Source organism: Pleurodeles waltl, chromosome 1_2 (genome assembly GCF_031143425.1).
Source record: "Pleurodeles waltl isolate 20211129_DDA chromosome 1_2, aPleWal1.hap1.20221129, whole genome shotgun sequence".
In the NCBI taxonomy this organism is placed as follows: Eukaryota; Metazoa; Chordata; class Amphibia; order Caudata; family Salamandridae; genus Pleurodeles; species Pleurodeles waltl.
The window spans coordinates 989,278,959-989,305,060 of record NC_090437.1 but is presented as its reverse complement, the minus strand read 5'-3'; the positions used below and the strand labels follow the sequence as shown (position 1 = coordinate 989,305,060).

The 26,102-nt window shown below is 42.6% G+C and overlaps 1 protein-coding gene across 5 annotated transcripts in view; it reads left to right on the top strand.

Moving 5' to 3' along the window:
• Nucleotides 1–26,102, top strand: part of ATP10D (ATPase phospholipid transporting 10D (putative)) — a 614,572-nt gene that overhangs the window by 407,436 nt on the left and 181,034 nt on the right. For all 5 annotated transcript variants that reach the window (XM_069201689.1, XM_069201684.1, XM_069201678.1 and 2 more), the window contains exons 11-14: nucleotides 750–938; nucleotides 2,305–2,926; nucleotides 20,644–20,750; nucleotides 25,010–25,136. In XM_069201689.1, coding sequence (XP_069057790.1) covers nucleotides 750–938; nucleotides 2,305–2,926; nucleotides 20,644–20,750; nucleotides 25,010–25,136 — 1,045 coding nt within the window. The remainder of the gene's footprint in view (nucleotides 1–749; nucleotides 939–2,304; nucleotides 2,927–20,643; nucleotides 20,751–25,009; nucleotides 25,137–26,102) is intronic.

Sequence of the window (26,102 nt, the reverse complement as noted above, 5' to 3'; positions counted from 1 at the left end):
AAAATACTTCGTACATATGGCCCTTACTTCTGGAAATCAGTCATGAATGAATTAGCCCGATTGCAGGTACGATTATTTCTATCTCTGATAGGTTCATCTCTTTATTTTTTCCAATGGAGTTTCCATTCTGACTTACCAAAGTTGCAGTGGAAACACAATAACTTTGCAAGTATAGATGTTTGTGTAAGTGAATTGTCTAAGAAGTTCACTTTGGGCAGACTAACATACATGGCATGCTGCAGGTTGGACATAAGTATCATATGGGAAGGCTTTAATGGTGTATATATATGAACGCTTCCTATACAACTTTGATTATGTTTTCCCTGAATCTTTTCTATAAATTCCAACTGTCATAGGGGTACTTTGCAGGAAAATGAAAAGCACATTTTAGATTTGAAGATGATTAAGAATGTAACCTTTTATATTTTGACTGTATATGAATAGTATGTGAGTGTAAAAATGTAATAAATTTAAAAAAATAACCGAAATCCCTAATAATATGTTGTCTTGCTAAAAAAATTAGGGACTTTATTGGCCATTAAACACATCAATGCAGATGCATTCTCTCAACATACTAAGCATATGTTTGGAAGTCCTTCTATATAGACACACTCATAAGATAATCAGAAAAGAATAATAATGACTTTTCAGTAACTACCAGTGAAATTATTTGTGCGACTATTCCGTTTGGAAGAATGACTTTGTGCTTTTATCCACCAATTTACTGTACAATTATTTTATTTAACTAGGAAAAAGATGTAGTTCCGGATGCAGCCCTCTTGCGTATATTTTCAAAGATTTCCCCCCGATCGCTTGCACAGTCGGAAGACACGACTAACGAACAGTCTTTGGAGATGGCATATATTATTGACTTCTTCCTTGCACTGGCAATCTGCAATACTATAGTGGTCTCTGCTCCAAACCAGCCAAGACAAAAGGTACATTTTCACTTATTTAGCAGTTGTTTGGAGTGAACTAGTTAAGTGCATCCACCAAGTTAGAGACGTGGATAGACAGCCTCGAATGCCAATAGTGTAAAGCAAAACAGTAGAGCCAGCCTGCACAATGTGGTGAGGTGCCCTGTAATTGCCTCTTAGGCTAGCTGAGAGATTTGAAATGTCCTTATGCAGGTTGGGACCTTGCATCAACTGATGGTGAAACAACATCACTACATTTGTCACTTGTGCTTTCACCTTATTGACCTGTGTGAATATGTATTCGTGCTAGCTGGGTCATCTTTGTGTGTGTCGTTCATTAGTCATTAGTTAAAGGCAGGCCACTGCATTGTGTTATGTGGGTGGAGGAAACACCTCTGTTCTTATTTACCTGGGGTCTAAAATTTTGGGAGCTGATAGTCGTAGTCAAAGTGATCAGCAGTCTGTTCATTGATGCGAAGCTTGTCAGCGATTGATGCAATCATATGTAAATGGAATAAATCACAGGTCTTGCAGTATCAGCAGCCTTGAAGGGAGAGAGAGTTAACTATTTATTGCAGCTCGGACTATTAGTATGGAAGGCTGCGAATGCAAGTTTTAGGGGAAGGGTGAGGGTGGAGGCTGGGATGTACCCGGTGTCGGTCGGTGCTGGACCAGAGGGTCTGTGCCTCTTGAGAATTTCTTGATCTAATTTTAGCAGACATAGAGTGAAAACTGTATTATGCCTTCGAGATACCACTCAACTGAACGATGCTAGTTAAGGTAATGTGGGGGAAAGGTTTGCAGGGATCACACAGGATGGGCGCCGAAGAAGTGCAAATCATACTTGTGTCATTGGCCTTATTATTGTGTTACTTGCTACATGTCTATTTGTGGGTCCTGAATATTAGAAGTAATAGTCTGTCGGTGAAGGATAAAGATGCACAAAGACTACAGAAATAGACCTGCTGATGCTTTAGGAATAGGGATTTATAGTCTACACATTATTCAGCCTGCAGTGTGTGCTATTTAAAAATATTCCGTGGAGGATACATAAAATATAAGGAGGGCTTAGAAGTATAGTACAAGTAGTTAACACTACAGAGAAGAGCCTTAATCATGTTTCCTAACAGGTTTTTCTTTTATGCAACTGTTCTATGCATCATTCAGCTTTTAGAAGTGAAGTATGATTACCATGTGAATATAGCATATTATTTTGTCCGTGGCTAATATATTAAATCCTAATGCTTTTTTTCCTTCAAAAGAAAGTCTTCTTTGTTTGCTGAACACAGTAAACCTGTTTTTATTGGTAACTCAATCTGCAGTCATGTAAGCACACATTAGAACTGCAGTTGCATACATATTTTTATTCTCCTGTTTTTTTATTTAGGTGAGGCAGCCATCGGGGAACAGGGCCCCGCTTAAGTCCTTGGAAGAAATCAAGCAGCTTTTCCAGAGATTTCCAGTGCCAAGAGTAAGTTCATCATCACTTACAAGTACCCAAGACTGTTCAGCCGACAGTGTGGGCAATTTTGTGAGCAAACTGCCCTTTTTTAGCAAAGGAAAACTAGCTTCGCCTTGTGAGGAGAGGCTTTCCCAAACAGCTGATGAGCCCCAGTGTGGTGGTAGCCAGGAATCCCAAGAGGAACTTTCCTTAGGTTTGAACATGCCGGTGGATATTGTGGACATCCATACTTATGATCCAGGGCCATCACCTTCGGAACAATCGGTACATGACCTGTGCTATGAAGCTGAGAGCCCAGACGAAGCTGCTTTGGTGCATGCTGCTGTGGCATACGAATGCATCTTACGGTCCAGGACTCCTGACCAGATAACTGTGGAACTACCCACCTTGGGACCTTTAACATTTCAACTTTTGCACATCTTGCCGTTCGACTCTGTCCGAAAGAGGATGTCGATTGTCGTTAGGCATCCTCTGTCCAAGAGAGTAGTGGTGTACACAAAAGGTGCAGATTCTGTTATTATGGATTTATTGAGCACTACTTCAACAGGTATGTATATTGTCTTCTGTTTTTATGTGCTCTTCCGAAAGTAAAATCTCGAAATTTCTTTTTTTTCTATAAAATGTTAGCATTCTCCTTATCCCTCTCGTAGTGCTCTCTGCTCATTATACCGTCTCCAACTTGCAGCTTTTTCCTTTGTTGCTCCTCTTAATTGGATCTAACTTTTATGTTTTGCATGGCGTATAAGTTCTGTATGTTTCCTCATCCACTTAAAAAAAAATGATTTCCGTTCCTCCCTGTGGTGTTCTTTGATCACTGGAGTAGTTGTAGGGAGCAAGCTGGCTGCTGCTTGTGATTGGAGGAGGTGGCAAACGGAGGCCGTTCCATTGGGGCCTCTTGCGAACCACCTGCATAGACCATCTGTTGCGTGTTAATCCTGCAAAACCAGATCAGAAAGAGGTAGACTTTCACTGGAGTCGCTACAGATTAAAAACAAACTGCTGCCTCTGACTGCAAGCGGTTGCCACAACATGCCCCAACTATTGGCTCTACCCAAGAGTGAATGGCATCCTCTGCTACACACTGAAGTTTGAACGCCACTTTTGATTTTTTAACTCAGGTTTTATTTTAGTTGTCTTTAGATGAGGTTGTTTAATTTTGCTGTTGCAAACTTTTACAATAAATGCCTAATAATGCAATTTGTTGTACAATACAATAAAATCTGTTCCCTATTGAGATTACGGTATTCTAGAATAAACATTTGAATTCTCTGCTCCTTCAATATTGTATTCGTCAGGTATTTGAACACTGTTGTGCTTACCTTGACCGAGGCTGGTATATTTTGTCCTTAGCCTTCCTGTCTTGTGTTAAACTAATGCCTCTGATAGAGACTTCTAGCTGCAGATTCCTTACCTTTTGAATTTCCCAGGAGTTAGACTGGATCAGGAAACGTTTGTGTGAGCAGTACCTCTGCACGCCGTCGGGTGGCTTTGTGGCGGCAGTGGTGGCTTACGTACTACGATTGAGTTAGATTCCTCGCTTCGTTGGTGCTGGAAGTGACATTGTGGTCACCTCTATAGGTGACACCCAGGCGCACAGACGTCAGTTCTTTTCTCTCCACGCCAGTTAGCACTGAGCTAGAGAAGAGCTACCCCTCTGTCTCTTTTTGACAGGCTTTTTTGACTTTTTGTTGACTATTTTTGATAATGTGTCGAGGATGTCCTTCAGGAAGGCAGATTTCAAGCTGTGTGGCGCCTATCACTGCACCATGTCAGTAACGGATCTGCACTTACTGTGCTTGTGGTGTCTCGAGCGCGACCACGATTCGAAGTCGTGCTCTGACTGCTGGGCCATTGCCTGAAAGCTTTGAGGGAACCCTAATGATGCTTGCAGCCTGGCAGTCGATGCCAGCTAGCACAACTCCTAGGAGGTCTTGGTTCCGATCAAGAAGGTTGCGGGAACGCTCCAGCAGCCCCAAGTCCTCTTCTTCGCACTCAATGTCCTCTGGACACTGAGGGGAGAGGCATAAGAAGAAGAAATTTAAACAGACTTCAACTTTGCCTTGTCGGTCGGCAGACACGCGATGATTGAGGAACATCAGCGTTCCAGGCACAGTTCTGTGGAGCCGTCGCCAGTTATGGCTCCGAGCCTTCATCTTTTTCCGGGAGCTGGAGCGACCCTCGCTCAGTTGAAAGACTTTTATGAGGCCATGCGTCTCGTATTATAGCGGACTGACCCCTCTGGAGCACCTCTGGGCCCTGCAGGATCAGAGGATGCTCCATCATGTTCTGCGCCAATGGCTCTGGCCTCGGCTCTGATGGGGCCTTATGGATCGATCCGGATTAGCGCTGGTCAGCCCCATTCTCATCCACGACAAAACTGAGTTGGAATGGCATTGATTCACGCCGATTCAGGCGCTGGCAGGGTCTGTCGGTCCTCAGTCATTGTCTGAGTGTTTTCTGAAGCAGCCAGCCATGGGTGGGGGGGGGGGTGAGGGGGGTCACTGAACCCCAAATTCATTTTACTGGTATGAGGAACTAGGATATGCCAGTAGACTGAAGACATCCCCAGATACTACTGTGGCTACGTAGGAGGGAGTATCTTACGCAGTGGTGGTGAAGAGGGCTGCAGAGGTCTTTTACCTCTAACTTCCCTCTGTGGTGGTCAAGACTAACCTCTTAACGGAAGTGCTTCAGCCTGGGGCTTCCTCATCAGACCTCCTATTGCCCTTTAATGAAGTACTAACTGATGTCCTGCTGGGAACTTGGTCCAAGCCCAGCAAAGGGGCTCCTGTAAACAGAGCCATTGTCTGCTGCCATCGCCTTCCTCGCAGGTGATTTTAGTTTCCTCACCTAACACGTACCTCTGAGAGCTTGGTAGTCCAAGCCTCAACTTTCCATGGTTCGTTCCCTGGCGCTCACCTGGACAGGTAATCCAAGAGGCTGGATAGCTTAGGCAAGAAAATGTTTTCTTTCACCAGCCTAGCTTTGTGGTCAGTATTATTCCCATACCTTGTGGGTTATGGTTGCGCAAGTGCTGCCTCAGGTCCCAAAGGAGGCCCAGACCATCCTCTCCCAAGCAGTGAAAGGTGGGAGAGATGCAGTGAAGTTCACACTAGGTGTGGTTTGGATACAACACTTGCTGGGCAGAGCAGTTTCCTCGACAGTGGCCTTGAGACGCCACGCTAGGCTGAGAATATCTGGCTTTTTCGGGGATGTCCAGGCAAACCTAATGGACATGCCGTTCAACGGGACTCATCTCTTTGTAAAGAAGGCAGGCTCAGCACTGGAGAATTTCAAGGACTCGCAGGCTTTGGCCAAGTCCTTGGGCCTCTCAGTGACACCTTTCCCCTAGTCTGCCTTTCATTCCCTTTGTGGCTACGGAAGGGACATGCAACTGCGCCAGCCCTATGCTAGCCACCATCCTGTGCAACTCTCCAAGTTGTGCAAGGTCATGGACGTGTGCATTCTGACTCCCTGGGTCTGATAGCCAAAGGTCTTCCGCCACCAGCCCCCCCAGCAGCTGCAGCCTCGAAACCCTCCTATTGTGGTTCTGCAAGACCATGGATGCCCAGTTGGAGGGAGCATCAAGCATCATCTCCTCCTCTGGCAGTCCATCACAGTGGATAAATGGGTCTTGCAGATCATTCATAGGGGATACTCCCTCTCTTTCCAATCTTTCCCTCCCCCAATGCCGCTAAAACAAGAATGGTTGACGGAGGATCGTATGTCTTTGCTCTGAGAGAAAGTTAAAGCTCTCTTGGCCAAGGGAGCTATAGAGAAGGTTCCAATATCAGAAGTAGGCAGTGGTTGTTATTCCTGCTACTTTCTGATGCCAAGGAAAAACAAGGTTTTCAACCCTTTTTTAGACTCTGAACTGTCAATCTCTTTCTCAAACATGAGAAGTTTGGCTCAGGACTTGTCTGCCCAGGACCAAGGAGACTGGTTGGTTTGACTTGCAGGATGCATGTTTTCATATCACCATCCTGCCTGCTGCTCAAGGTAGGCCATGAGATTTTTCAATTCACAGTGCTCCCCTTTGGCCTTACCAGCACCCTTCAGGTGTTCACCAAGGCAATGGCGGTGGTCACAGCTCATTTGCTCATGTCTGGGGTTTCAGGTTCAGAATTACCATTATGTAGCTGGACACAGGTGACCTGAGTCCCGTACACAGGTAAAATGGCTTCCCCACACTTACGAAGTCCAATGCAATGGAACTGAAGTTTGTAGGGGCACCTCTGCTCATGCAGGGGTGCCCTCACTCACAGGGACGTCCACCCTGCCCTCTGGGCTAGGATGTAGGCCCTCCTAGGGGTGACCTACAGTGACCTGATGTAGTGACCTGTGGTGAAAGGGTGCACGCACCTTTTAACACAGGCTGCAATGGCAGGCGTGCAGACACATATTGCATGGGCTCCCATGCTGCAGCCAATAGGGGACCCCTGGTTTCCCAGTGCCCTGGGTCCCTAAATACCATATACTAGGGACTTATAAGGGAACACCAGTATGCCCACTGTGGAATGTACAAAGGTCCTAGGGATCCCAGTGAGACAGTCTAAGCACACTGATAGCAGGAAAAAAGTTGTGGTAACCATGCCAAAAAGCCTTGCTACACCGCACATAGGGCAGAAGATGGAGTTGTGACTCCACCACTCAACGATATCAGGTTCCATAGATCTTCAAGATGACATCACTCTTCTCTTACAGAATCATCAAGGAATTCATTACAAGGCAGGCATGGCCTCCCTGTTGCCAAACGCTGATGGAAAACATGTTTGAACCTCTTCCTCTGATAGACATCTAGTATCTGTCCGAGAAGGTAATTTTGTTTTTGGGGCCCATGTCAGCCGGGGAAAGGTATGAACCTTTGCTGTGTAAGAAACTTTCCTGCAGTTTAATAAAAACACACTGATTTTACAAACTAATCTAAAGTTCATCCCCAAGGTTCCATTGGATTTTCTCCTGAATAAACTGATAAATTTGAGACAATTTTTCTCAAATGTTGCCACTGCAGTGGAGCCCTTAATGCAGTTACTTGACATTCGGGTATGTTTGAAGTTCTATATAGCAAGTATTAGACTTCAGAATCTCTGAGCGTTTAGTAATATTTTGCTAGTCATGACCAAACCACCCCCTTTCCAAGCAGTTGATAATAAGATGGATTGTGACACCCTTTACAATCTTTAGAGGTGGGCAAGATGTTCCTCCTTGTATGCTGGGATACTTCTTTTGGACATTTTCAGAACAGCTGCTTGAAGAAGCAAGCACACTTTCAGAGAAAACTGCTGTTTGGAAACCAAATTGGGACAGACTCATCTTCCAGCTTTGGATATGAGGAGGACATTTGGCATCATGACCAGGGCTGTTGACTTTGGAACTGGAGACACAAAGTATACACAAAGTGCTAGGTGGAATGCTTGAAATAATCTCGGCCACTGGTAATTGCTTAGGGCTGTTTTCCAGTCCATCCATCGTTATTTTGCACAACATGCCAACTCAGTTTGGACCCAGCTATATGCAAATCAGTCTTGATCCTGCTCCAAAGGGAACAGTCCAGCCTGAACTGCCAAGACAGGTCCTCCCTGAATTGAAACACAAGCAACCCAGGACTTATTTTGCCCTTCTTATGGGTTCAACAGCTGGGCAACTGGGGCACCATGTTAGAGTCCCAGCATCTGCTCAACATCCTGTGAGATTCTAGGCAAATCACTTCATGGCCTCTTGCAAAACAAAAATGAACTTGACCTTGTTCAACATAATCTTGTCCTCATGTAAAGCACTCCACTTCCATCAGGCATGATGTTTGTGCTATAAAATTCTACAAAGTTACCATCCCTAACTATAACTTACGCCCCACAATGCACTGCTTATGACCTCACCTATTACATCATTCATAACATCAGTGATGACATCATCCAGGCTTTGTAAGTGTGTAAAAAAAAAAAAATATCTTTACATAAGTTAAAGATACATGCTAAGGTATTGCATACGTTAAATTAGTACTCTTCCAGGACTACTGATCAGTGATAGTATTTGTAATGTATGTCAACTGAGTGGATATAGATGTGTCTGCACTTGCATGCGAGGGATTGTATGAGTGGCTGTACAGTTGGGTGACTGGCTGTTAGTAGCTGTTTTGCTGAGTGAGTGAGGTTTCTGTGTAGGTGTAAGGGTAAACAAGTGGATGTGGGAGTAGTTCTAAGTGTGAGTGGTTTTCTCTGTAGTTGTAGTGGTCAGTGAGTGAGTGCTTAAATGGCTGAGTGAGTGGCTCTTTGAGTGAGCTAGATGCTGTTTCAGCATCTGTATGAGTGTGAGTTAGTGGGTGTATCATTTACTGCATGAGTGAGTGTTAGTGAATGTGTGTGTGTACTTGTATCAGTGAGTGTATAGGGAAGTGAGTATATGTGTTAGTATCTATATGACTAAGTGAGTGGGTGTGTGAATAATTGCATGAGTGGCTAGTTGTGTTATTTGTTGTGCGGGTGAGTGAGTGGTTGTACAAGTAGTTGTATGGTTGAGTGACTGTCTGGGTGTCTGTATGTCTGTATGACTGGGTGTCTGGGGTCTGTATTGCTGAGTAAGTGAGCATATGAGTGGGTGTATGGGTATGTGATTGGCTCAGTCAGGGGCTGTATATGAGAATAAGTGAAGATTGTATTAGCTGTGTAGGTGGCTGCATAACTGTCTGAATGGTCTATGGGTATATATGATGGTGTGTGAGTAATTTCATGGCAAAGTGAGTGGTTGTGTGACTGGATATATGAGAAAGCAAATGGCTGTGGGAGTGTATTTTTCGAGTGAGTGTTTTTGTGTGTAGTTGTATCGGTGTGTGAATGGGTATGTGGGTTGTTGTGTGAGGTTGTCAGTGGGTGTATGAGAGGTTTGTATGGGTGTGTGATTGAGCTGTGGGCTTCTTTGGGTGGATGATGTAATCAGTAATGTCATTTGAGATGTCATCAGTGATATAATTGACCATATCATTAGTTATGTAATATGTGAGGTCTTAAGCAGCGCATTGCAGGGGCATACGTTATAGTTAGGACTGGTAACTATAACTGCTGAATTTCTATGGTTTTCTGCAAGTAAATTCAATACCTAACTATAACGTCCCTGTAACCTTTGTTTTTCAGTGAATTTTCAAGTTTTGTTTTGCATTCTATTTGCTAACTTTAACGTCCCTGTAACCTTTGTTTTGTTAGTGAATTTCTAAAGATTTTTATTCTATTTCCTAACTATAACGCCCTTTAACATGTGGGTTTTTTTCAGTGAAGTTCCTACATTTTTTAATACACCGCAGGCCCTCTGTGTGCCTCTAATCCCTGTGTGTGCATCCAACCACACGATGTGCACAGCTTTTGAGGGAAAAGCAGGGAGAAGGCACACAAAAACGGGTGTGCCTGCTGCTTGCCTTTCGCTTGTTCTCACTACTTTCTCCTTGCTTATCTGCCTGCCCCTCCTTCTCACTGCTTTCGCCTTCCTGTCTGCCCTCTGGTCTGCATGCCTGCTGCCTGCCTGTCCCTCCTTCTCACAGCTTTCTCCCTGCTTCCAGCACCATGATCTGCGTTCCTTCTGCCTGCCTGTCTCTCGTTCTCACTGCTTTCTCCCTGGTCTCAGCCCCGTGATCTGCATGCCTGTTGCATGCCTGTCCCTCCTTCTTACCACTTTCTCCTCCCTCTCAGCATGTGTTCTGCGTTCCTCCTGCATGTCCCTCCTTTTCACTACTTTGTCTGTCCTCTCAGCCCTGTGGTCTGCATGCCTGCTGCCTGTCCCTCCCTATCACCGCTTTCTCCTTCCTCTCAACCCTGTTGTTTATGCTTGCCTGCTTCCTGTCTCTCCCTCCTTTTCACTGCTTTCTATGTCCTCTCAGCCCTGTGGTCAGCGTGCCCGCTGCCTGCCTGTCCCTCCTTCTCAGTAATTTCTCTGTGGTTTCACCACCTTTGTCTGTGGTCCTGCTGCCTACGTGTCCCTCCTTCTCACTGCTTTCTCCTTGATCTCAACCCCATGGTATGCATACCTGCTGCCTGCCTGTCCCTTGTTCTCAACACCTTTTTCTGTCTCTTAGCCCAGTGTCTGCATGCCTGCTGCCTGCCTCTCCCTCCTTCTCACTGCTTTCTCCTTCCTCTCAGCCCAGTTGTCTGTGTCCCGGGTGCCTGCCTATCCCTCCTTCACACCCTTTTCTCCTCCCTCTCAGCCTCTGGTCTGTGTGCCTGCTTGCCTGCCTGTCCCTCTTTATCACCGCTTACTCCAGGCTTTCAGCTCTGTGGTCTGCTGCCTGCCTGCCTGTCCCTCCCTCACTTCTTTCTCCCTCTGAGCCCTGTCATCTGTATGACCACTGCCTGCCTGTACCTCCTTCTCACCGTTTTCTCCAGGTCCATAGCCCATCGTTTCTGTGCCTGCTGCCTGTCCCTCCTTACTGCCTTCTCCTTCCTCTTAGCCACGTGGATCTTGTGCATGCTGCCTGCCTGTCCCTTCATTCTCATTGCTTTCTCCTTTCCCTCATCCCTGGGGTCTGCGTGCCTACTGCCTTGCTTGTCCCTCTTTCTTACCTCTTTCTACTTCCTCAGTCCCGTATTTTTCCTGCCTGCTGCCTGTCTTTCCTTCCTAGGCCCCATTTGTGCATGCCTGATACCTGCCTGTCCCTCCTTAACACTACATCCTGCCCTCTCTCAGTCCCATGGTCTTTGTGCCTGCTGCTTGTGTGTCCCTCCTCACAACTTTCTCAGAGCTCTCAACCCCATGGTCTGCATGTCTGCTTCCTGCCTGTCCCTCCTCCTAACAGCTTTCTATGTCCTTTCAGCACCATAGTCTGCGAACCTTCTGCCTGTCTTTCCCTGATTCTTACAGATTTTTTTTCTCTTCCTTCTCAGCCCTGTGAACTGCGTGTTGTTACCTGTCCATGCTTCTTACCACTTTCTCCTGCCTTTCAGCCCTGTGATCTGTGTGCCTCCTGCCTGTTCGCCCTCTTCACTGCTTTCTCCAGGATCCCCCCGTGATCTGCATGCCTGTTGCCTCCCTGTCTCTCCTTCTCACCGCCTTCTCTGTCTTCTCAGTTCTGTTGTCTGTGTGCCTGCCTGTTCCTTCTTTTCTCTGCTTTCTCCTTCCTCTCAGCCCCTTTGTCTGTGTGCCTGGTGCTTGCCGATCTGTATTTATGGGGACCATCGGGTGGAGCCTCAAGGTCCCTGCTGTCCTACCTGCTGCCCATGTCCTGTGGGAGCCGGCATTGCTCCCGCAAGCCCGGAGGTGCTCTAAATAGCGTGCATACAGGGAAAGAGTTAAGAACTCCAGTTTCAATAAGCGGGAGCTGTTTAACAGCTCCCACTTGCTGAAAGCAGACTTATGTTTGCTTTTGCTTAGTGAGCGATGTCAGCTGCCGCCAAGAAAAATCGATCAGCTTTCTCCCGAGGGTGGGCACATTGGGTTGTAGCAGGAGCCGGCCCTAGCGGCTCACGGTCCCCAGGGTCATATTTGCATCACAAGCAGGGCTGCTGGCCCCCCTCAATCTCTTCAACTTGGCCCTGGGGAGATGGTGGTCCCTGGGGCCGGCAGTCCACAACCGATCCCTTTTTTAATGTTACAGTAGCCCCATGTAGGTGGCGGTCCTCAGGGGCCCGCAGGGCCCCCCCCCCCCCCTTTGAAGGTTTTTCATATGTTCCCCTGTGGAGGTGGTGGTCATTGCGCTGCGGGGGGCAACTTTGCCCCCCGCATTTCTCTAAATCATAGCCAGGGAGGTGGCAGTCCCCAGGGCCAGAGGTGTTCCAGGACCCCCCCCTCTTACTTAATGCATATGTTGCCCAGGGGGAGGTGATGGTCCATGGGGCGCGGGGGTCCGCATGTCTCCCCCCCCCATTAATACTAATATTAATTTAGCCCCGGGGAGATGGTGGTCCCCAGGGTGCAGGGGTGCTGTGCAGTACCCCCCTATATTTATTGTGCACAGTCCCAGGAAGGTAGTATAAGCCCTAGAAGGTGAGTCCCGTGCGCCCACCTCCTATTTTTTCACGCAGTTCCCCCGAGGCCTGGCCCACCCCGTGGCGAAAGCATTTTCAAACGCAGGAGACCACTTTTGTTTTTTTGAGCACGGACAAATCCGTGGATCCATCCACAGATTTCTCCTTTATTTATTTATTTTTATGCTTTTTAGTCTTGGATGGGGTGGTCTCAGGGTGTCAGGACCAAGGCTAGAGGGATAGAGTAAACATTTCCTGCCGACATTTTTTTTTTTTTTTGGGCTCAGCTGAAGTAACTATAACCCGCGCCCTAAAGTAACTATAACTCAAATCCTTGCCATGCAGAGTTTTCTTACCAATAACTTTATTGCAAATGGTGCAGTGATGATATCAAAAATACCATAGAAGATGTCATCGATGACATAATATCTGGAGTAATTAATTAGCTGTGCATGGTGAAGGCGTGAGTTATAGTTTACCTTAGTGTGCAAGTTATAGTTGTTGATATTCCATGGGTCCGTACAAGTAAATTCAGAACCTAACTATAATGTCTCTGTAACCTTTGCCTTTTTCAGTGAATTTCTGTTTTTAATGTAAAGCAATTTTAATTACTATGTTAATCCAACCACCGCCATGCACGACCTTCAGCTGTGTGTGGCGGGTTGGCCTCAGGGCCTGCCTCCAACCCTTATAAGCCTGTGCTGTGCACAGCTTTTGGCTGTGTGCAGTGGGGGTTGGCCACAGGGCCTGTCTGTCAGTGGATCTGTGAGTGAGTGCGTGAGTCTCTGAGTGGGTCTGAAAGTGGGTGTGTGAGTATCAAAATGGGAGTGTGAGTGGGCGTATGAGTCTCTGAATTCATGTATAAGTGAATGAGTGTGATTTTCTTTTTTTGCAAATCCTCGAATATTTAAGGGTATTGTGCTTGTTGAAGAAAAATCATTTTAAACCCATAATTTGACACTGACACCCCTATATCACACCCTTGTGTCAGGGTACCTCCTCCCTGACCCCTTATATCACTTATGACTATTTTCAGCCCTGGGATCCCTCTCCAATAAGATAAAATGGTGGCCAGAAAATTACAGCACTTCTTTGTGTGCGCGCATTTGCAAAAAATTCACGATTTAATCATGGCCAGAGAAATACAAGTTTATTTTCCTTTTAATAGCTACAAAACTACTGGACGAAATTGCACCAAATAAGCGAAAGCACAGTCTACGTAAAGCTATCTTTCTGCCAAATTTGGTGTAATTGTGTCCAGCGTTTCAGGCTGTAGTCGTGTCTAAAGGTCCCATGGGACTTTTTTTTTTTTCTTCCCCTTCTTCTTGGTCCCCACGTGACTGATCACCTCAAAACTGTCCATGTGCAACAAGATTCGCAGCACATTTGTTTGGAGGGAAAACTCTGTGAAGATTTATCAAACTGTACCAAAGATATAGGCAAGTCAAAAACGCTTTTTTCTATGGAAACGTTGTCCTAACTGTAACTACCTACTGGTAAACACCAGTAGGTAATATATATATATATATATATATATATATATATATATATCATAAACGATAAAACTAAATAGTTAAATAGCATACAGGAACATAACAACTCAGCCCTGCTCGTTATATGAAATTATGTGCTAATAAGATCAAGAGTCACTGATGTTCTAACTTTAAACATTAACGTGATCCACATGTGACATTTATAGTTACCATGGTATCATGTTAATAATAAGTCTATTTGAAATTCAGGAGAGTATAATAATAGTAAGGAAACATTACTCCAGTGCTAGGATGTCACACTTTATGCCATCAGCTCACTAGTCACAAGGCCCAGCTAGTGTACATTTATGTAGGTGTTGTTGCCAGTGAAATGCTGAAGCAAAATGGGCAGGTTTCTGGACTTTCACCCTTAATTTATCATGAAGATGCCCCATACATGATTTCTAGCTGCAGGTGGCACTGAACGTTTGAAACTCAGGAGCCTCTTCAGAGCAGCTAACCATCCAAACTAGGGTGAGGTTTGGAGCTCTGAAAGTCCACACCAGGCCAGAGTGTGTTAAGGAGTATGATTATTCCTGAGCCATGAAACAGCCACTAGGATGTATGTGCCTCTGGGTTCAGAATGGATTACTTTTAACATTAACCCAGTAGATCATGCCACCTCTAATGTGTGATGTTTACATTTTGAGGAACACTAGATAATACACAGCGCTCATTCCCCCCCTTTTGTCCCTTCCCTTATTTTCTTTCTACTTCCCATCTCTTCCTTTAAATCTCTCTAATTGAATCCCACAGTGCTCATAGGTATTTATGTGGCATACAATTATTATCACATGCAAAACAGTATATGAATGGAAAAGGTGTATAAGACTTTAGGTATTCCAGATTTACTAATACAATATGAATCTTGCTTGTTCACGGTTACTGATGCTTCTTTAACAGATTGTGTGCTTCAGGCATGACCAGATTTATATGGCCATTAGGACCAGGTTTCCAGTGTTTAACCTTAAATGTTCAGTATCATTGACTAATGGCATGTGTAGCAATTGATGGGAATTCAATGGGAACAGTGTAAAGGTGATGTCATTATTATAATTTTTTTCTTTTTTAGGTATTCCCCTTCTTGAATTGCGTGTGTTAGTTATTTAGATATGCATTTGCAAATATAAAGTGCACATTTATTCAAGTCTTTATTCATTGTAACTTGATAAACACATTTGGCTGAATATATTGTTATTGGTCTGAATAGATTTCTCTGTTCCAAAAATTGTTTTGAATTATGAGCATGGTTTCATGGAAGGCAATAATTTCACTTCTCGTTTGTTTTTAAACAATGAGCAAAGTTTTACAGAATATCAGTAAGTGAAAGGGTGCTAAGGGACTTTCATCTTATGTTTTTATTTTAAAAGATTCGACAATGATCAAATGTTATGAAACTGAGAGCTAAGATAAATAGACCCAAGAGAACTTTGTGGCAAAGAATAAAGATAGGGATGCATAATCGTACCACCTTCCTCTGCTGAAGGCTATGTGGCGGCACATTTAGCCTTCACTTTGTGGGTGTGTCTGCCTGCCTGTTAAGGCAGACTAGAATACCAGGTGCTATTTCACTGCACCGTGGCATTATTGTTCAGAGAAGGTATGCGGATGAAATCCATCTTTGAAACTCAATTTTTTAAGCCCTTTCTTGGTGTTAAGATTAGTTTCATTACCCAAAGAGATAAGGGTGTGAACCTAAGTATTGATATAAATAGAGCTTTATTATTTGACCAATATGTTACAATATAGTTTTTACTGTTTATACTCCTAGTAAACCTTGTGGCTATTAGTCTGCTGATTTTTCTGAAAGTAACCATTCAATCAATCAAAACTTTATTTAGCAAATGTAATGCCATAAAAGTACATCATAAATATATCCATATATACAATTCAATAATAAATTAAAAACAAGGTTAAAAGACACATAAAAAAATCATATTAAAAAAATAGAATAAAAACTGCATATTTAAGATATCAAAGATATCACAAAAGGCCTTACATTATTAAGATAACACAGATACTAAAAAAATGTATACTTATAAAACATAATAAAAGAAAAATTAGCCAAGAGTGTCTATTCCTGATACTAAACTCAACTCTGATAAAGTTAGGGACTGAACAACACAATTCAGCCGAATCTAACCATTGTAGAGACTGGAAGCCCAATTTGTATGATTTAGAATTCAGAGGCCATAACACTGGTACTAAAAACCGGGACGTACTGTTTTATAAAGGGAACAAAAAAGCATAAAAAGGACAGTAGATTGAACTGAAAGATTATCAGGAGGGCACTTAATGAGACTTTCAAACCAGGAGCCTTGTTGAGGAAAAGCAAGAACCAAAATGTACATGGCCCATGCGTAACCTGGCTAGATATAATCTAAGTAGAGTTCTCTACTACAGTTAAATAAAACTGGAGCTCATACCGAGGAGCTGGGCCACACTCACTCACACTCATAAGATCATTATTAAAAATCATATTATTCAAAGCATCCCTGTAAACAGTGTGCTTAAAGTGGGCCATTTATTGTTTGAGCTGATAAACCAGACCGCAAACTGGAGACCCATTAAAAGGGCACCGGGTACCATTAAAATCAACCATCTATCGCATGCAGCAGGCACTCCTATTGTACTTACGATTTGCAACATAATCGGTAAATATGTCCACCACTTCTGAAGAATGGTGGTCAAACAAATTATGATAAGTTATTAATCATTAGGCCTACTGGAACTAAACCAGACAGTAACAGTACTTGGGACAAGAGGTTGAAAACAATAACTACTTTAGAACAGGAGAAATGATCCTAAATCAAAATACCGAGCCCACCACTTACCCCTCCAAAGGGGGATGGACTTGCTGGGTTACAAATGATTTGAATGCTGTCCACATTTAAAGTCCTTTGTGGCCCAAGCTTTTTGAAGACAAATTATATCAAAACCCTTTATAAAGGTGACCCAATTTTCGTTGGACATTTGGTATTAATCCCTGCAATATTCCTTGCTAACAATTTGAGGGGTTTAGAAAATGAAGTGCTCTTTAATTTGGGTACTGTTTTGAGGACTCCTTCCCAGTGTCGGTTGATAAACAACTGTGTTCATAGATGGAGACATGATCCCTTCAATGCTGTTAATATCAGGTGTCTGAAGAGGGGATTAAAAATTGGGGGTTCATTCAGCTTTAAAAGTCTATCAATATCCTGAAGACTACTTAGTGGGGGAAGTGGTTACTTAAGAGAATGGAGGGGCTCACAATGGGAACCAAACTAGATGAATTAACATGGGTATTCCCATTGACCACCTGCTCTTTGGCCTGCCAGTGGCATGGCTTATAGTAAAAACCCAGAGGTAAGGCTCTAATTCTTCCTTGAGCACCTGCCAGATGTTTTAACACGTCTAGGAATTTTGCCACCATAATGGGTCGTCTAAAATTAACAACTCCACAGTCATCTGGAGTAAATGTTGGTTCATAGCCTACTTGTGAACTCTTCTCACCCCGCCAGATCACATGGACTACCGGAGTGTGTCTTAAACCAGTGAGTTATCTTATGTTTCAGATCAAGACGCCATTCCTTTTTATTTAGATGCAGTGATTGAACCTGATCTAGAACGACAACGTAAGCCGTGCACTAGGGCGGCGTGATATTCATATTGATTGTATTAGGATATGATTTTGGTTTTCAAATAAATCCTTAAAATATATTCCTGTTTCCTTGTGTTTCTTAGTGTGCTTTTCTACGATGAGAGGATTTGGATTCCACTAATTATCCCTGTGCTATCTCTCAGGATTAAGCATTACTTGAAACTGATCTCACTCAAATAATGCTCAGTGGTTTGCACTGCAATTGGCTTTCTTCTCAGTTTGGTACATTGACAAATTCCTTAGTGCCAGGGGACCTGGACATCTTATCCATTGTGGTGCTCTGGAATGTTGGGCCAAAAAATATATCACAGAACCTTTTGCTGTGTGGCAAGTTCTTCTCGACATTGAGTGTTGTGGATAACACAGCCAAGAAACCAGTTAGTACAATTAGTGGCAATGTTCATTGAAATATTGAATCATTTCTCCAGCTCAGATAGGTGCTTCCTTACTGTGGTGTTTGTATTTGTTAGGCACTTGACTTATAACAGGGTTTTCTGCATTTTAGGTTCAGTTTTGAATCTCACATTTTAAATTTGTTTTATAATGACACACCCTGTTCTGATAGTGGTAAATTTCAGGGGACCAGTCACACAAAAGTTCCTTGCTAGAAGTGTCCCTAACAAGGGGTGTGGGGTAATTTTCGTTGTAAATGCACATGCTGCATACCCATTTGAATTATTTTACTTATGGGTGGAGTTTGATGCTGCATGTCCCATTACAGGATTTTGTAATACACACAGAGCTGCTGTGGTCCCTGCTAATTACAAACCCCTTTGCAACTTAGAAGTCCTGTTAGGTTATCCAAAATATCAGGCCTTGTTTGGTGGTCAACTACCCCACGTAGCCCAAAAGATCAGAATGGGTCCAGTGACCAGTGACCGGGCTGCCTGGCCTGTTGTGGCTCAGTGTACACTATATCCTGACGTAGCCAATCTGCCAATAGCAGAAGAAAAACACTTAATGATTCAGACAGTGGCTCTCCATCTGTAGGCGACTTCAACAGTATGTTCTACAATTGATGGAAGCATTTGTTCCTGCTCCTGTATAACAAGTGTTTCCCGATGATTCAAAAATACATTATAATATTTTTTACTGTTCACACTCCTGGTATATGATGTGGCTACTGTTCTGATTTTCTGATAGCTAAAAATAGTAGTGTATGCACTGGGATAGGATTTTGATTTTAAAATAAATCTGTAAAATATAGCCCTTGTTTCTAGAGTTTTTGAGTGTGCCTTTCCCTGATGCGAAAGGGTCTGGATTCCACTAATCATCCCTGTGCTACATCTCAGGCTTGGTCAGCACCTCAAACTCATCTCCCCTCAAATATTACTCAGTGGGTTGTAGGGTGGTTGCAGTCCAGCTAGCGTTCTGTACTGGGGGATCTAAAACGTTTATCCTGGGCAGTGTTCTGGAATGTCTATCCAGAAAATGTATCCATAAGAGAGTGTCAAAAACCTCAATTCAAAATTACTTAAATGTGTTTCAGTCACTGTACGTGTAGTATACCACTGGGATTACATGAGGTGAAGCCAAATGAGAGCAAGTGACATGAAACCTTCATAAAACCACATAAAAGGTCCTGCAGGATCTGCCTGATTTCACTACTCAAATGAGTTAAAATCAGCTTGTACTTTTCTTTTAGCCTAGTATTAATGCTGACACAGAGAGAAAATACCTTTGGATTTGAAGTCTAAGACATGACATTTATTTAAATGGTGTTGTAAAAACTTGGCTGAGCTAGAAGTATTGAGTTGAATGAACTTGCTGATTTGGAATACCTTGAACAGTGGCTCCTACTTGAGTGCCACACAAGACCACTTCATGCTTCTAAGCTATTTGAAATGACAGCCATCATAGGGAAAATAATAAAATAGTAAACGGACTAAAATCGGAAGACAGTTTCAGAAAGCATGCTACACTGACCATGAGGGGAACGATGACGTTTGTGTGTGATTTATTTTGTGATCATCGTGTGTATACTTTTGTGAATGTAGATATGCCTTTATTTACATAATTGGAAATAGGAGAGTCAGGTTTACTCATCAATAGTCTTCGAGTCTCATTTGCCTTTTTTAAGGCCAAGATGATGTTCAGTTCTTCAGTTTTCATCCATTCCATTCCAGGTTTTCTTTCACCTTGTTTGTGATGTTCAGATAAACAGTCTGATATTCCAGTCGAGGTTTTCCCTTTACCCAGTATGTGTTATTAAGGTGTACATCCTCAATAACAGGCTCTTTTTGGGAAGGTTCCTTGTACTTCAAGCCTCTCTACACATTGTAGGGTTTTGGCGCCCTTATTTATCCCTATCAGGGTAAGGGTGCAGTTAGAAGGCTTCCTGAAATACCTCTATCTAATTTTCTCTCGCTAGGAACCAGACCCTTTTTTCTTCCTTTTCCCCCCTTGCTTGAAAAGGAATAAGATGGAGTCAAAAGGCTCACAATGCCTGTTGTATATACCCTAGGAAACTTGATGACCTTGTCCACCTCTCCCTATGTATTTGCTACACCAATAGGTAACCCTATCTTGTTTTCTGCTGTCCTATGACAGGACCCGAAAAGGACGACCATCCCCTTGTCTAGTTTTCTTGAAGTAGTGAATTTTTGTTTATGGTCCTTGGCCCTCTGATAAGTGTGCAGTCAGGGCCAGTCCCAGATCCTTCCCATGACACTGTTCCCCAGGTACAGGGCTTGACAAACGCATGTAGGTGTATACAACAGATCCAGGTTTGTCCACGTGTGCATCCCCGGGTGACTATTGCAGCAGAGATTCTGCTTGGAGCCCAGGCTTTTGAGACTTAAGACTATAATATATTTGTATGAAGTGCTCTAGCAAGTAAAAGCCATATCAACGCATCGAAGTAATATTTGCAGTTTTCTTTATATCATTCAAACAATAGTTTTTTGTTGCTTGTTAGTTAATATAGTGACTTACTAAATACCATTTTCAAAAAAGAAATGTTTTACCTGGGTGAGCAAAACATATTTGTATTCTAGCATTTTGTGTCTTTTTCTTCCACTAAAACTACTGGAACAATGAAAGTAAATGCTTTTGGTTCTGCTAAATGACTACATGACATTATCATAGGTTACTAATGGCGTGAGTTGCACAGATATGTCATGATCATTTCTTTATCATTTTTATTCAGATAGTAATGTTTTGGAAAAGCGCCAGGAGCAGATTAAAGAACTAACCCAGAAACATTTAGACGAGTATGCCAAAGGAGGGCTTCGTACATTGTGTATAGCCATGAAGGTATGCTCTTTGGAAAATAACATTTTAACATATTCCTGTTAAGGCAGCCTCTTGCTACGAACACAGAAAAGTTGTAGCGTTGCATAAATGCATTATTCTAACAAAGGCGTTTATTTTCACAACCACCTCACTTTATTCCATCGTATAGAAAAATACTACTTTTAATATTTGAGCAAAGCATGAGATTAAAAGGCTTTCTTCACAATAAGCAGCAATGGTAGTAATAAGCAGTCAAAATGCTTCGACAATTCAAACCAATACATGTTCTGTCTTCCATGCAAAAATAATTTGATACTCTTGTTTGATATTTGTGGTGTAGTAGTAATAATGTATTTTGTGTGATATAAAAATACATGGAAATAACATTCATGTGCTATCAGGTTTTCTAATTGGATCACATTCCCACAAATACAAAATGTATATAATTGACATGGGTGTGTCTGCAATGACTCGACTAACTCTTAAATCAGAGTGATGAAAAGAGAATACTGCAATATCTCGGATACATGTGGTCAACATGCTACCAAAAAATATCAAAACACTAACTTTCCTGAAACCCCACAGTAACTGGAAGAAGATCGTCTAATTTCCAGTTTTTCTGCCATTAAGATAATGTGTTTACCAGTCATCTAACTACTTGTATTAAATAATGGATGACATAAATGTTAGTGATATGTATGGGTTGCTAATAGATTTTGTACTTGTAAACCTTATGCATCAAGCTGAACATTTGCAAAAAGCATTCATTTAAATGACAAATTATGTCGTGATTTTAAACTACTTCTCTAACTGATTTTGAAAAAAATGTATTCTAAACTACAACATACCTGCTTTTACTTGGAGTTATACTAGTATTTGTTAGGAGCACAAAAAGTATTCAGATTCTGCCTCACCCCCCTTACTGTCCAATTGTACATATTTTCAAACGATATGCATGTTTTTAGTGTTTTTTTTTTTTAACAGAGGAGTTCATACGTTTTTTTGAATACGTTAACACTTTAAACTATTAGGTTTTCTCCCTCATTTAGCTAGAAACCTATGCAAATACTGATGATCCAGAGTATAGATTGGGTGGGTAAATAAAAACGTGTACGAAAAACAAAGTGCTGTTTTGTGCTGTTTGAATATCTGAAAGTCCCTTGAAAATGGGTGTATGTTACTGAGTGAAACACATCGTTTATCATTTTCATGACCATTCATTAGAATAAGAGATGCAGTAATAAAAAGGTCTTATGTTGCAATAGCATTGTCAATACATCTTTGTATATTTTGTATTGTATATTCTGTCCCCCAGCATTAGTCTTACGGCTACATCTAATAATGTGATACCTTTTCTTTTGAGTTTCTGAATATTAACCAGTGGAATTTCGAGACCAGTATGTTACAACAGGTAATATGGAAATCTAATCCTGCATCACTTGTGACACAGCGTGAGAAATTGGGTTGCTGGTTGACTGGGTTGTGAGCCCTGGTCTAGCAATAGCCACAATCCCTTGCAGGGTGAGTCACAAAGTCACTAAATAAATCTGTGCGTAACCCTGGGTAGCTTGGCACAAAAAACTGTCAGGCTTCATTTAGAGGCAATGTGTTACGTATTTGTGCAGTACATGAACAGCAGTACATACAGTGAAAACACAACACAATAAAAATCCCAAACCAATTTAGAAAAATATGGACAATTGTCATAAATTATTAGAAATCAAAACCATAAACATCCAATTAGTAGAACCAGAGTTATGATATTTTAAAGTTTTATGTGAAATTGGCCATCTGGGCACTTAAGCGCCACAACCAGGGGTCCAGGAGTGGATGGAGACCTCCTGGGGGTTTAGGACTCAGTCAGGCTGGGCCCAGTAGCTGGTTAAAGATGGTGGGAACCTTTTCTATCCCTGTGGCTCCGAGCAAGAGGCCAGCAAAAGTAGCGCTTAGAGTCATCCCTGGAGTTGTGGGTGCAGAAGTAGATGCAGGGCTCCACACCAGGGCTGGCCTCTGAAGGTTCATGGCAGGGTCCAGGCTGCAAAGCAGACCTTCCAGGTACAACAGTACTGTGGTAGAATGCATAGCAGGTCACAGCAGCGGGCAGTCCTCTGAGAGTCCTTCTGCAGGTCCAGTAGTGAACTGAAGAGCGGGTCTGAGAGTCTTATTTTTATGATCCGAGGCCCTGCTCCTAGAAGTTGTGAGAAGTTTCCAGAAGGGTTCTTTGAAGTTCAACAGTTTCCTGCCTCCCCTGCTGGCTCTTAGCTGAGTATATGGTATACCACTCTACATTAGGCTTACATGTAAATAAAATATGCCAGTCAGGTGTATGCCAATCAAACTATGTTTAGGGGAGTGAGCACAAGCACTTTAGCAGTGGTATAACTGGCATTAACATGCACCTTTTAATGTATGGTATAGGGTATTACCTTATTTGTGTAACTCCCAGAAATCTCAAATTCTGAGCATGACAGTTAAATTGCTGACCAGTCATTTTTTTTTATAATTCTTTCTTCGCCTAGCAGTTTCTAGTAAAGTTGACCTGTTACGAGACAAGGCAGCCAGACTAGAAGCTGTTGAAAAACTGGCCAAAAAGTTAAATCAATAAAGAAGCAGGCCTGCCTTTAACATCCACAACATTGGAGCTCTGTGGCTATCACCAAAGATATTGCACATTAATTTCCACCTTAGAATCACTTGCAAGTCATCAAGAAGTGGTTTAGTAAGAGTTTCCAGGGTGATAATGTACATAGAGCACCCCCAAAATTCATGGGAATGTGGGAAAAAATAAATTTTGGTAGTGAATAAAAGTTGAATGTGCTAATGTACATTTCAGCTAAAAGTTATAGTCGGCCTGGAGAGACTCATAGGTGTTTAAGACTAATCTTAGGGAATTCTGTGAATCCCTGATAAATCACAAGTCTAAGCGAATCAGTACTCATTTTATGCGTACACCTATGATTCATTAGTCTTCCTTCTTTTAGATAAAATGTGTGTAACTCTACCCTCTTCCCCTTCTTCCCCCCCTTTTATCAGCAGCCAAAGCAGATCTGGGGGATGGACGGGGGGTGATATAAATAACAAAAATATAATTATTTAAAAAAACGTACCTTTTTCCCGTCGTCGCTGCCGCATTGCTCCTCTGGTCTTCTTGTGGTGCCCCAGCTTTTGCTGGGACACCACCACTGGCTCCCCAGCAATCCTGGCGCTGCTTACATGCTAAACATAGCATATAAGCAGTGTCAGGGTTGGTCTGAGCAGCTCGGAGTGCCGCTCAGACCCAAGCCTGGGATCTTTGCTGTTTCTCCAGCCCGGCTGTGATTACAGCTGGGCTGGAAAAACATAAGCGCACCTGTGTGTTTGCGCGACCTCAGGCGGCCAGTCAAACACACGTGCACACTTAGTGCATTCTCCCTTCCTCCCTCAGCCCCACCCGCCCCAAACACACTGCTGGCTGAGCCAGCAGATGAAAGATAAAACGATAATAAAATTATATTTTATCTTTCATCTCCTGGCTTAACCAGGGGGGCGAAGCTTCTTCGCCATTGCGAAGGAGCCACCTTTGCCGTCTTCAACTTTAGGTAGATGGGGACACTAGGCTGCTTTTTTTTTGTTTGTTTTAAGGCCTATTTGTATTTATTTTATTGTTATTTGAAATGCATGTTCTGGGTTCCCTTATTCTGTGTTATTTTTCATACAACATAACATTTCATTCTTCTCCCGGTTCTCTTCTCAGTTCGAGTCAAACTCAAACATACTTATTTGTAAAGTTGTCCTTTGCGGTTTCATATTTGTTGATGAGATAACAACCAAATAGCTTTTGTTGGATACCGTGCACGCCAGCATTCTTTCATTATGACTGAGTTTACATTTTGTAATTGTGCCTGTCCCTGATGCAGTCCAAACGGGAACACTCCTAGATTGCTTTGACTAATGTATGAAAGAGAGTACTTTATTTGAAATTGAAAGCACTTGTTTTTTCAAGGTTATTTACACAGCTGTTGAACAGGACAAAGGAGCGCCAAATGTTTTTTGAGTGCATATAATGGGTTATTAAAGTAGTGCGACCGACCTCCGTATGAGTTGATTTCGGATAATGTTAGGATTCTGTACAGCAAAATTCTGGACTAGGTTGCAGTTCGTCTACATTGTGCCGGATACAGAGTTTTTAATAATCTGAGGATGTAATAGAGTTGCTGCAACTGATAACACTTCGTTGGTTATTTTAATGAAGTTACTAGATGAGTGTGTTTTACCATATTTGTTCTTGCCTTTTAATTTAGGTGATGACAGACACAGAGTATGCTGAATGGTTCCAGTTACATTTTCTGGCAGAAACCAGTATTGATAATAGAGAAGAGCTACTGTTGGATTCTGCAGTGAGACTGGAAACGGGACTGACATTGTTAGGTTGGTAGAAATCAAACGTCTTTGACGCTTGCCCATTTTAGCCTCTTGCCTTTAGTCTTTAATTATTCTGTTACCTCTTTCATTTTCAGGTCTCACTACAGTTAGTTTTAATTGTGTGTTTTGTGAGCCTGGTGTTATATTGTGTAAGTCAGAAATTGAAGAAATTCTTGTGGGGTGGTTCATTTGTAGTGAGGACAGATCATAAGCCCCTGTGTGAGGTTTTCTGTTCCAAAGGTATTGATTCTGTCTCGGGGAGGATCACTAAGTGGATTGTTGGGTTGCAGGAATATGATTTTGTTGTACAATATGTCCCTGGTGCTGATAACATTCCTGCTGATGTTTTGTCTAGATTAGTTACACCCAATTCTCATCTTCAAAATGATGAGTCGGTAGGCACCAACTTGGAGGGTTCAGAATATGTGTGTGAGATAGATTTTGAAATAATTTCTGAGAATAGGTGGCGTGAAGAATCTTTATCTGACAAGTTACTAACTGAAATAATAGAGTTATTACGCAAAGGGTGGAAAAGTATACATCAGGGAAGTTTCGAAAGTAAAAGTTATTGGAACATTAAAGACGAACTAGCGGTGTGTCAAGACCTATTCAGAGGTACGAGGTTAGTACCTCCACTTAATCTTAGAGACCAACTAATGAACCAAGCTCATAGCAGTCATATGGATATTTCTAAAACAAAAGAAAGGTTACGCTCCTCGGCCTGGTATGGATACCCAAGTAGAGCGTTTAGTGAGAGTGTGTGTACAGTGTGCGATAAGTGAAAAAGCAATGAAGCCCAGGGTACAACCGATGGTAGTTAGAGAAAGCCCAAAAGGTCCGCGGACGGACATTGCTTTATATATTGTGGGACCCATTTATAGCAAGAATTCTAGTGACTACATAATTGTAGTGGTGGACATGTACTCTAGATGGCCAGAAGTATGGTTCACAAAGAACATTGAGACGGGCAAA